Source organism: Cryptotermes secundus, unplaced genomic scaffold (genome assembly GCF_002891405.2).
Source record: "Cryptotermes secundus unplaced genomic scaffold, Csec_1.0 scaffold1762, whole genome shotgun sequence".
Taxonomy (NCBI): Eukaryota; Metazoa; Arthropoda; class Insecta; order Blattodea; family Kalotermitidae; genus Cryptotermes; species Cryptotermes secundus.
This window is the reverse complement of record NW_019726264.1, coordinates 29,474-42,815: the sequence shown is the minus strand read 5'-3', so window position 1 is coordinate 42,815 and position 13,342 is coordinate 29,474. Positions and strand designations below refer to the sequence as shown.

Here is a 13,342-nt window from a genome sequence, read left to right as displayed (position 1 = left end):
AATCAATCGATCTTGCAAGAATAAATTTTTGGACATCCCTCTTCTAAGAATTCCAATTGACTGTGTTAGTGTGGCCAGCTCAGGGCAATATGATATTATAAACACAGCACATACCACGTCTCTGCTGTTTATAACTTCATATGAAAGAAAACACGCCATTCATAACAGCTTGAACGAGGAAACCGCTCGCAAGAGCAACAGGAACTTTGCTGCAAGACAGGCATATGTAACAATGACTTAGTGCTCTTAAATTTCCTGCCACATTTGACAGTAAGACAATGCACAAGTGAGATGACAAGTGCAGCACTGATAATGACAAGCCAGAGCACTACATAGACAAAGTATATAGGAGAAAACAGTGCTACCAACTACACTGTGACTTATGCATCTCCAATTTAATGATTACATTGAATAATATTGCTTTCAGTATTAAGTGTATGGGGACTTGTGCACCTCTTTGTATACAGTAATATACACATCCTTTGAACATTCCTATAACATGTAAATATACAGGTGATAAGTTTTTATATAAAATGGTGTTCAGGGCCTTCAGTTTATTATGCCATGAATGTGCTTGGAAAGAAAGCTGGCTGGGTCTGTTGTGGGGGAACTGAGGGTGGGCTTATAGCAGCATGACGGTGTCTTATAATGAAATTCCTTAATAATGATATGGCTTGATGACATTAGTGGTATGCTATTTATGTTACACCCAACTATGTGGTATTCCTCACTTAAAAATAGTGGAACTTTGATGTTTGAATGTTAGAAGTGGATTCTTAAGTGCTGCTGTATGAGAGTGGAAAATAGCAGCAAACTAGAAAAATTAGTTTGAAACTGAACCGCTAACATGTTTAGTTACTTTAAGATAGTGAGATTAATTTGCAGCAGATATGAGATAGCGAGATGTGAAAAAGGGCAGTTAAAGATTTTGCAAGTTAGCTAGTGGTGAAAGTGTTACAGGCTTTCTCATGGTCATCTGGAACATCTTTTAAGACAATGCGCTCATCAGACTTATCTATAAAACCAGTGTTCATCTTATTCTGCATAATGTGAAATTGAAGCCCTGTTTACCAAACTGTTTCTTGCTGTGAACAAAGTCGATTCAGACTCTTGGCTTGTGTTTTGTGAGTCATTTATATGCATATGTAATTAAAATGATTCTTTCAAGCCTTTGATGAGGATGCTTTCAGAATTAAAGATCCTATTATCAGTCAACACAGGTGTGTGCTGAACCAGTGACAATCATGTGATAGTAGAGAAAGTAGTTAATGTATCAGGGATAACAGTGAGCTGAAATCTGTCATCCAGAGGAACCACTGAACCATTCTCTTTGAAATTTGTGCCATGCATTGTTGAAATATACAGCAATGAAAAGTGTTACTTTCAGCAAGATTGAATTCCACTTCATTATGACTACAGCATGTGAGATTTTCTAAATGGTGATTTACACAGAAGAAAGGTAGTGCATAGTGTCTGCCCTGCTTCCGAGGCTTTCATTTGTAAGGTGCTCACAAGCAGTGTTTCTCCAGCTAAAGTGTACAGCAGGCTGGTAAAATATCTAAATTTCCTTCCACAGGTTGTTAAGATCATATAGATGTAGATGTGCATTAAATTTGAAAGGCCATTAAATACAGAAACTGATAAATGCTTGTTAAAGGAACTCCATTGGCATTTAATGTTAAGAAATTTTTAATAAAAATCAGTCAGTTTGTTTTCTTTGGCAATGAAAATTTCACAGACTGGTGGTTGATAAACCCCGATTTAAAGAATATGGCATATGTCATGAATGCCGCAAGACTTGAGAAGCTGAGACAGGCAACTGAATTTTCCCATTTGGCTGTTTCATCACAAATGTGTCCATTAAAATATATCAGCCTGTCATGCCTCTTTGCCAGTAATGCAGTGATTGCTGGTGCAAGTTTGAAAATTCTTGACTTTTAACATCATTTTTACAGAATGGACAAATGTCTGTAAGCTCTGTAAGATACATACAAATAAAATGTACATATTTGTAGGAGCACTCAACGAAGGGTATTGTTTGATAATATAGGATGATTATCTGAGAGCTTGCCACAAAATTTTGGCCATTCTGACAGATCACATACCAGTCATGTCAACTTGCATTCCATACAGTTGACAGCCCAACAATCTGTAGGCATTACAATTCCTCTTTACTATTACCACAATAAAAGAAGTTGGGATAGCTCAGTTGATATAGTAACGGGGTACAGACTGGACATTTGGGTTTTGATTCATGGCAGGAGCAAGATTTTTCTCTCTTTCACAGTGGCCAGACTAGTCTGGGGCCACCCAGCCTCCTATCCAATGGGTAACGGGGTCTATTTCTACAGGAGTAATATGACCAGCATGTGAAGCTGACCACTGAGCTCCATCAAGTGCCAATTGTAAGAATTGTGGAGCTGTACCTCCACTCCCCATATATATCTTGATGGCAAAGTCGTTAATTAAGCACAGGGACAATTTTACCTTTGCCTTTACCTTTTACCTTTATCGCCCTACAAAATCATTGAATAGCTGCCAGGAAGTGAGCTTATGTTTCATGTGCCTGTGGACTGTAATCCCAAGCCCATGCTGCTGCATTAAACATTCACACAGTCATGTTATTTCTTGAAGAAAGCAGTCTTCTGGGATTTGGCACCGTGTATATGTGGTGTTAACCGACGTTTTGGAGGAACGTATCGCCTCCATCTTCAGGGTAGAAGAAAAAGTATAAAAAATCTGCAAGCAGACTGCTTTTACCGTTCTCACGGTCTTGTCGCTTGCAGATTTTTTATACTTTTTCTTCTACCCTGAAGATGGAGGCGATACGTTCCTCCAAAACGTCGGTTAACATCACATATACATGGTGCCAAATCCCAGAAGACTGCTTTCTTCATAGTCACTGCCGTGAAAGCCTCAAATCTTACATGTTATTTCTTGTGTAAAAATGGCACCTGAGACACATTGAAGTGAGTGTTCATGTTTGATGCCCATGTGAAAAGTAAGGAAAAGACTTTGGCATAAATTTTTAGATGTTACAGTTCTAAAGGAAAAAAATCTATTCCTACATTCTAAATAAATTTAGGCAGACAGGATCATTAACTAAGCAACTGGCTGTATCTAGCCACATTCTTTTTGAGAAGCCACCAGTCAATCAACTACTCAAGAAATTCCCTATGTTTTATGGAGCCTGAAGGTTCATTACTATGTTAACAAGGGTCTCTATCCTGAGACTGATGAATGAAGTTCATACCCCATCCTAATTCTCCAATATACATTTTAATATTGTGCTCCCATCTATATTTAGGTCTCCCTAGTTGTCCTTTTCCTTTTGTGTTCCCATCGAAACCCTGTATACTGTCCACTTTTCCTCTAAATCTATATGCGTGGCAAGGAGTACAAGTTATGAAGCTCCCAGTTATACTGTTTTCTCGAACCTATTATTTCATCCCTCTTTGGGCCAAATATTCTCTTCTGCAACCTGATCTCATACACCCCCAATGTATGTTCTTCTCTTAATATCAGACAGAAACTTTAGGATGTATATTTTAATCTTTTTGTTTCTAAACAGTACACAGGAAATCAGAAGTTTCCTAATTGAACAGTAGCAAGCATTACCCAAAGTCACTGTGCTCTTTTAATTTCCTTAGGAATCAAAAGTTGACATATTACTCTTGTTCCCAATTTTGAAGGCTGTATTACCCATCTTAGGTGGCTCCCTTGTCACCACGGCATGGTGCGTCCTCAGGTTGCAGATGGAGGAAACGCTCTCCAGGTATGGAGGGAAGCTGCGAATATATTGAATGAGCAGTCGTGGACAGCCAACAATGGGTGGTCCTCCATCTTGGGGGCTTTGCGTGGTGCTAACAACTCCTAACTATCAAAAATAAACTTGTTATGAAAATTCTCAGGAAGCCTTGGACCTGGACAGATTCCTTGGATAAACGACCTAAGCTAAAGAAAGTGGATACTAGATTTGGTACATGGAATGTTCGAAGTTTGTATAGGGCAGGTTTGTTCAGGGAAGTGGCGGAAGAAATCTTAAAATATAAGTCAGATTTAGCGGGAGTACAGGAGGTGAGATGGGACAGAGGTGGCATCTCACCAGCAGGAGACTATACATTTTTCTATGGAAAGGAGAATGAAAATCAGGAATTAAGTACGTGTTTTTTTGTATTTAAGAGAATAGGATGTCATATAATACTGAAAGGTCGCTGGTGTGATATCATTGTTATGAGTGTTCACGCCCCAACAGAAGATAAAATTGATGACATAAAGGACAGGTTCAATGAAGAACTAGAACAGGTATCTGATAATTTCCTGAAGTACCATGTGAAAATTTTGCTAGGAGATTTCAGTGCCGAAGTAGGGAGGGAAAACATTTTGAAACCAACGATTGAGAATGAGATTTTGCATGGAATTAGTAACAATAATGGAGTTAGTGTAATAAAATTTGTCACATCGAAAAATCTTACGCGTAACATTCATAAATTTACTTCAACATCTCCTGGTGGGAAAATACACAATCCTATTAATCATATTTTGATAGACAAGAGACGGCATTCAAGTATACTTGATGTCTGATTATTCAGGGCAGCAGATTGTGATACTGACCACTACCTGATGGTGGCAGAGTTAGGGAAAGACTGGCAGTGAGCAAAGAAACAATGCACAGAGTTCATATGGAGAGGTTCAATCTCAAGAAATTAAATGAGGTAGAGGGTAAAGAGTAGTATTGTGTTGAAATCTCAAATAGGTTCGCGGTTTTGGAAAACTTGGACACTGAGGTGGATGTTAATAAAGCTTGGGAAACTATTAGAATATCAAAATTTCTGCCAAGGAGAGTCTTGGTTATTATGAACTGAAGGACCATAAGCCATAAGCCAAATTGCATTGGTTACAGGATCCAAGAGAAATAAATAGGCATAATCTGATCAATATAAGATGCGAAACCAGGAGGCATTTCAGGAACAAAAAGAGGGAATACCTGAAAGACAAAATTGACGAGCTTGCAATGAACATTAAGAACAAGAATATTAGAGACTTGTATCGAGGAATAAATGACTTTAAGAGGGGTTACCAACTTAGAAGTAAGTATATGTATGTAGGTATGTATGTATGTATGTATGTATGTATGTATGTATGTAAGGGGTGGGCCACAAAACCTGGCCCCCACACTGCGACCTTCAGTGATCTATTGTGCTTCCCCTTGTATTAGCCCTTTATTAATCCTACACTTTTAATAAAGTGTAGGACCCTGCTTATGGGGGTGTCATAAAAGTCACTTGGTTCCATAAAAACTTACCCAAGTGACCCAATCTTAAATAAGCTATGGCCTCACAATCACACAGGATGTATGCGGCTGATTCGTTTTCCTGTAGGCACCTTTCACAAGTTGGGTTATCTGTCAGTCCCAACATGAAAAGGGGTCCTTTCAGGAGACAGTGTCCGCTAAGTAATCCTACCACCCATCTTAGTAGATCTCTGTTTAATCTCAGCAGATCCTTCGTTCTTCTGGCAGAGGGTTGTGATATAAAACCCTTTGCCTGTTTGAGTCCAATTATGGAATCCCAGTATTTTTTTATGGTTTCTATCAGTCCAGTCCCTGATCATTTATTTTGGCAACTCCAATTGAGTTGCCATAAGCTGGTTCAGGTCCTATGAACGGCTGTTCAGATTCTGTTCTTGCCAGTTGATCTGTGGGTGCATTCCCTACAATACCCCCATGACTTGGCACCCATATCAGTTGTACTCTGTTATGTCTGGCCAGTTGTATGAGGGATTGGTGGCAGTCCCAAGCCTATTTTGAAGTGATTTGGTGTGTACCAAGTACTTTAATTGCAGCTTGACTGTCTGATAGGATATAGATTTTCCTATTTCTATAGTTCCCATTTAAATTCTCAACTGCACATGCCTTAATGGCATACACCTCTGCCTGGAATACCGTTGTGTACTCACCAAGGCTGAAGGTTTGCTTCCGCCTTATTGCATCACAGTACACCCCAGCTCCAGTGCCTTTATTTGTCTTGGAACCATCTTTAGTCTGCCTTTTCTATCAGGTTGAAATCCCTCTTTCCATTCACTTCTATCAGGAAATCTGATCATGAAGGGTCTATCTTAAACATTTTTCAGTATCATTTTATCAGGTTCCGTCTGTAGGATGAATTCTGTTTTGATGTCCTGAGTCATGTATGCATGTCCAAAACCTTTGGATTTAGGTCTCCATTGATCACTGCAACATAATCTCTAATTTCCTAACTTGGCCTCTCCTTCCATCTGCAAATGCAGTGGGGGGAGTCCTATTAGGATATTCACTGCAGCTGTTGGAGCTGTTCTCATTGCTCCCGTAATTCCCAAATAGGCTCTCCTTTGCAGTTTGCTAAGTTCTGCCTGACTTGTCTTGAATTAACTCTAGGCCACCATATAGGGGCAGTATAGGTAATTATGGGTCTTACCACTGCAGGGCATATCCAATATACCACCCTTGGTGTCATTCACCAAGTATTCTCAAACTTGCCTCTGCATGTCCAAAAGGCCTTATAGGCCTTATTAATAGCCTTATCCAACTGGTTTTTCCATGTCAGCCCCTTGTCTAATGTTAATCCAAGGTACTTGACTTCACTGGATAGCCGGATCGCTTTACTGAAGAGGATTGGTTCTTTGAGCTCCTTTATAGCCCTCTTCCTAGTAAAGGGTACAATCACCATCTTGTTTGGATTGATAGACAAAGTGTCCTTTCGCACCCCTGTGGAACTGTATACAGGGCTGTTTGTAAGACCTCTGATACAGTGTGCGGGAATTTCCCATTAATTAGGATTGCTATATCATCAGCATATCCTACTGTGAAGTGGCCTGTACTGTTGGGCTCTCAAAGAAGATCATCCATGACCAGGCCCCCCTGTGGACACCCTCTCGCTGCAGACACTCTCAGGGTCTCTCCAGACAGTGTAGCGCATATATTCCTGTTTTTCAGCATGGCACAGATCCATCTGCATATTGTGGGCTCATTGCCATGCCTTTCACCAGCCTGTTTTATTGTATCAAAGGAGGTTCTGTCAAAGACTCCCTCTACATCAAGGAATGCTCCAAGAGCAATATCCTTGTGTTCAATAGCATTCTCTATGCATGTTACTGCATTATGCAATGCAGTTTCAATAGATTTACCTGTTTGTTAAGCATGTTGGTTTCGGTGCAGAGGATGAATTTTCAATACGCCGTCCCTAATATTTCTATCTACCACTTTCTCCGTTGTTTTCAAAAGGAAAGATGACAGGCTGATAGGATGATAAGCTTTAGCCTCAGTATAATCAAGTTTCCCGTGCTTCAGAATAAATGTCACTTTAACTTGCCTCCAGGCTGTAAGGATAAACCCATGCGCCATGCAGGCTCTAAATATGCAGCATATGTGTGGGACTAAATGTTCCTCCCCTTGCTCCAGAAGTGCTGGTACAATACCATCTGTTCCTGCAGACTTAAATGGTTTGAAGGTACCTAATACCCACCTGATTTTTGATTGATTGATTACCCAACATGCCAGGTTCCAGTCTCCCCTGTTCATTATGTATCCACATATGTCCAGGTTCTGCTGGCCCCACTCATCAACTGAATCATCAGTCAACTTTGAATTTGGGAAGTGAACTCTGAACAGTTCCTTCAGCGTCTCTTCTCCACTTTGGGTATACTTACCATCAGGCAGCTTGATAGTTCTGACCGTATTGGTGGCCTGTTTTGCCATGATCCTCATGAGTCTGGCACTGCCCAGTACATCATTAATCTCCTGGCAGTACTTCCTCCATGAGGATCGTTTGGCTTTCCTTATCTCTTTATTGTAACAGGTGAGGGTTTCCTTATAGGTTCTGCCCTGTTCTTTTCACTATGTTAAATAGCTTTCTTGTTTTAACTCTTAGCCCACTCAGCTTTTTATTCCACCGAGGTGCATTTCTTGGTAAGCGAGTGGTCTTGGCTGGACAATTATGGTAATAGGTAATTTTGTTCCGAGCTCTGCTACTGTCCACATCACAATCTGAGTTTTTCAAAGTTGCCAACTTCTGAAATTCTGAACTGTACTGTAATTTAGTACCTCGTTTAGTTTCTTGAAATTGTACCTCTCAATATAAAATTTTTGAATTATTCATTTGCTTACTGCCATTCTATACCTATCATTTTCCACCACCAGATAATGGCCAGTATCACAGGACTTTAGACCAAGAACACTTGAATGCAGTTTCCTGTCCATCAACATATGGTGGATCTGATTGTGTGTCTTTCCATCTGGAGATGTTCAAGTATATTTATGAATTTTACAGTGTGGGAACATTGTACTCTTGACAGATTTTTGGATGTGGCTAAGTGTACTACTCTAATTTCATTATTATTTACTAATTTCATTTAAACTCCTGTTTCGAGTTGTTGGTTTGAAAATATCTTCTCTGCCTACTTTGGAGTTGGAATCTGCTAACAGTATTGTCATGTGTTAGTGACTAGACATGGAATCTGGATTGGTAATTGAATTTAACTCAGAACTACAAGTGTCTGTGACAGTTTCATGGATCTGCACACTCTACAGATCACTACAACATGCACTAGGTCTTCTCAGTTTGTCTTGACTTGTTGCTCAGCAGTGGATCCTCTTCTGCTCACATCATTGCCAGCCTTTACTGCCATATCAAAATTAATTCATTGCTCCAACTGTGGACTCTCATGCCTCATTTTTGCTTACCATATAGCATTGGCATGGACTGCACAGAAATCAGCATTTCCAACAGTTCTTGCATTGTTGCATAGATATCCCTTTCTGCAACATTTGTTTATTTAGTCCTTGCCTGTCCATAAAAATTTAATGTCAGTATTTTCATGTTTTTAGATAATTTATCAAATACATGTTCTAGTTCCTCATAGAAGCTGTCCATGGTATTGTCACGTACATGAGTGACTATACACGGGTTTTGGGTCACTAATTGGATTTATTGAACTCTTACAGCTCGTAGCTACAAGTAAGGATTATGCTCTTACTGTTCTACACACGTCACAAACCACTACAGGACACACTAGGTCTTCTCAGTCTTTTACACTCTTCACTAGCCATTGCTAGTGGCTTCCAATGGTGGACATTGCCCTTCCTCTGGGTTCCCAAACTGTTCCTGGCCTCAACTACCAGCTTTTAACAGCAGCTGAATGCCAGTGGTTATCTAGGTCACTCTCTCACTCACAGCAGAACTCTTCACTTTACTAACTGCAGGGTCAGAGTCAGAGTTACTTTATGACTGTCAGTTTACCACTGATCAGTTCGACTTGGCACCAAGCCCCTTGTGAGACCCATTACCTTTTTTTGACAATCTTCATGATCATAGTCCCTATGTAACATCATCTCTGATGAGAGGGTGGGTTTGTCTCGTATGAATAGGCTTTGCCTTTGTCATGTGTATGTATTGCAGATGTAGCATAGGTCTACATGGTTAAGGGGAAATTTTTTTTTCTGGGAAGCGGTCAGTCTGATAGAAGTGATAATTAGGAATGAAGAACCTCTCATGGGGTTTCAGATGTGTCTCCAGGAGGAGAGCCACGTCTGTATGTAAGTCTTACAGCTGTTTACTGAGCTCATAGCGCCGCCTCCAAATGCCATTCCCATTAAATGCTATGACCAAGTGGCCTATGAACTCTATTTTGTTTCATTAACTTAAGTGCCATTTTTGTAATAACCATTATTTTGTCTTTTTCTGACACACCTAACTTGTCCTGCTTATAATGTCTTGGCACAGAAAACACCATTTCCCATTACTGTTGTATCCTCTTGTTGCCATGGAATTGTTGCATTTGTGTCTGTTGGAGGAGCAGTTACCTGGCATTGGCTGTTGTATAGTTGATTTTTTGTGGTCATTGTCTACCAGCTTGTGTACGTACCACATTTGTGTCATGATTTAGTGACTATAGATGGGTTTTGGGTTGATGATCAGATTTATCAGACTCTTTGAGATAACTCATTTGTGGACTACAGGTCACAGAGTCTGTTGGAATAGCTGTTACCTAGTGGCAGTTGTTGCATAGTTGCTTATTTCATGATCATTGCCTAGCACTGGGTCCACATTCCACATTATTATCAGTTTTATCTTCTGTTGGCATGGACAAAAGTGGTATCACATGAGCGACCTCTTAGTATACAGGGTGTTTCACGACTTTGGGGCATAACTGCAGGAGGTGATTTCCTAGGTCTTTGCAATCAAGAAAGTTCATATAAACATGTGTCTGATTTTGGACGGTTACGGAGTCATGACCGTTTTTTCATTCCCGTACACGCCCTCATGTGAACTGCGTCTGTCAGCTGGCGGGTTGCTATTTTTAGCCAGCTACAGACAGAGCGCTCTCATTATCTCGACACTTGAGATGTACCTAAGGTGGGGAGAGTTGGTATGTCCGGTGCGGTTCACAACCGAGCGGCAGCCTGTGTTGCGCCCGGCTGTGACATTTTCGAAAATTAGCTTTAAGCACCAATAAATTCAAATTAAAGGTAATTTCACGAAGTTAACTTTACATTCAAACTTCAAATGTATCATGTATTATGCTGGTTTATTATTTTGTTCCGTTTATTGTCAGTAATCGTTACCTTCTATTCTGAGTTTAAAACGGTCATAACTCCGTAACCGTCCAAAATCAGACACATGTTTATATGAACTTCAATGACCTAGGAAATCACCTCCTGCAGTTATGCCCTAAAGTCATATATGTGACTTGCTGCCAGTAAGCGATTTCTACTGTGTTAACTGTTGATATGATTCTCTTAAGTATAAAAAATCTGTGCATAATTTATGATTTGCATTCCCCTATCCATATAAAAATGTATAATCATCTGCTGGTTCAGTGCTACCGCTGCCCTATCTGACCTCCTGTACTCTCACTAAAGTTATCTTATATTTTGCTATTTCACTTGCATCTGTTATCAGTGAAACTGTCCTATATAGACTCCTTACATTTCAGGTACCAAATCTCATCTCCATTTTCCCTAGTTTAGGTTTTTTATCCAAAGAATCCAAGTCTGAGGCCCTGTGTAATATTTTGTAACAAGATTATTTTTCTATGGTCGTTAACCCCATACCCAGCCGTAAAGTTGGAGGACCATCCCTTGTTGGCTGTTGACAACTATTTAGTCAGTGTATTTACAGCTACTTTCCATATCTGAGGGCTATCTCCATCCAGAACTCAAGGACACGGAACCCACTTAACGAGGCACATAGAGACATTATTGAATAAAAAATAGCTGAGTGCTCACTGAAGAGAAATTATATAAAATTGTTGCTAGGCTTGAATTCATGTTGAAAATTCCATGGACATCATGCACAGGAAACTGGGGCTTGAAGTTTCTAGTCTGCTCTTTCCAAAAAAAAAGAACTTCATTGAATGAATTTGAATATTTTATGGTGATGCAAGGAGTGTTTCAGTAACAGGATAATCCATTTTCAATTACTCCTGTGAATTCAGTTGGTTTTTGTATGATTTGTTGTCCTGTGAACATATTGACTGCATTGTGGGTCTGAATACATACAAATAAAGTTGACATAAGGAGCTTGTCTTTCTTCCACTGAACCTGTCAAATGATTTGTAGCAAGCCGTCATATAAGGAGTTCTTGGACCTGAGATGAAGCAGGATGAAAACATTTTTTACATTGTTGAAAGTAAACAAAACAGAAGGTAGTCTTGGTATTTGTGAAGAATGCCAGGTAATAAACCTAAACACAGAATAATGGTTAGACTGTATGGAAGTGAATTTGGGAGACATACGTCCAGAAGAAGAAAGACGAGAAAAGACGATCCACACAGAAAATGACAGTGATTTGGATACAATGGAAAGCTTATGCTGTAATGATTTGTGGGAGGAAGAAAAGGAGCATACTGTTGTGTAGTAAGTTTTAACTGTAACTGATGAATACAGTTTTTATTTCAGAATTAATTAATAAGAGTAGTTGAATGGATAGGCACATAGAATATGTAGAGGAGGCAAGAAATGTGTAAACTTTCTTCTTGGGGAGAATGCTAAGTGAAGAGACTACATGTTATATATGGGTGTAGGTAGGAGGGGAGCCTTAAAATGAATCTTAGAGAAACAAGTTGTGAACTTTTGAATTGGATTAAGCTCTCTCAGGATAGGTGAGTTTTGTGATGACAACCAGTAAATTCCTGACCAGCTGGACGACTGTCAACTTTAGTTATATGATCAATCAGTTTGACTTAATGAATAAACACAGTATTGGTTATTAGACTTAATCTTCCTTTCAGTGCTGGAAATCTCGTGTGCGAGATTCAAACGGTGTAGAGCGTCTGTCTCGAGGCTGCATCACCAATCCAGAACAGATACCTTTATACTGCAGTGTACCATCATATAGTTCTCGCTCAGGTCATACAAAGCGCCATACAGATGGACAGTATGCAATAGATTGCTGTACTGGAGATTTTTGCAACAATGGAAGTTTTCCTGATCTGCCACCAGTTGTTTACAAAGGTATGTCTTATAAAGTAAAGTAATTCTATCATCTCTTCATGTAACTGTAACATATAATGTTGGACTGTACTTAAAACTGAGTTCTGATCCTGGGCCGGGATCACATGCAAGTGAATGCAGTGTAATACATAAGGGTGGTGTTAGCATACTGAAATGATAGTAGCACTATATTTTTGGGGGGCACATGGTAGTGTAGTTGGTTCAGGCACTATGCTACAAGCTGGAAGGTCGCAGGTTCAAGTCCCGATGAGGTCATTGGATTTTTTAAATTGACGTAATCCTTCCAGCCCACTATGGCCCTGGGGTCGACTCAGCCTCTAACAGAAATGAATACCAGGAATTTTCCTGGGGGATAAAGTGTGGCTGGCCCGTAAAGCTGAAAACCTTACCGCCATATTTGAGCCAATTGTCTAGATAAGGTAAGACCCTTAACGTCTCACAACCCTGGCTTCCAAGGCCTGTCGCAGTGATAGCTTTACCTTTTTTTACCATCTTTTTTAAGGGGTACATAATTTGCTAACATCTGTGGTGATTTGTACTGTATATAATAATGATTCCTTCATTAGTTGTATAATTTCCAAGGTTGTTCAAGGTTAAGTTAGTTTTCTGAAGGCAATGAAGAAGTTTCTGACCTACTACGAGTTCAAGTTCAGCTGAGAGCTGTATGTGATGTGAACATTTGCCATGTCAAATATCAAGTTTTGGGAATAAGACACAGTACTGTGTATAATATTGCGATCAGCTATAGAACAAGTGTTGAATATGTTAACCTTTAGGAGACGGCCATTTAAATTCCGGTAGTGGTAGCGGGACGGAGTTACTTTAAATGCCCGCCACTGTAGAGTAATAAAA

The 13,342-nt window shown here is 39.7% G+C and overlaps 1 protein-coding gene across 2 annotated transcripts in view; it reads left to right on the top strand.

The window, feature by feature from the left end:
* The window catches only part of LOC111864164, a 39,081-nt gene that overhangs the window by 2,543 nt on the left and 23,196 nt on the right, over positions 1-13,342 (top strand). For both annotated transcript variants that reach the window (XM_023851226.2, XM_023851225.2), the window contains exon 3: positions 12,268-12,490. In XM_023851226.2, the coding sequence (XP_023706994.1) occupies positions 12,268-12,490 (223 nt within the window). The remainder of the gene's footprint in view (positions 1-12,267; positions 12,491-13,342) is intronic.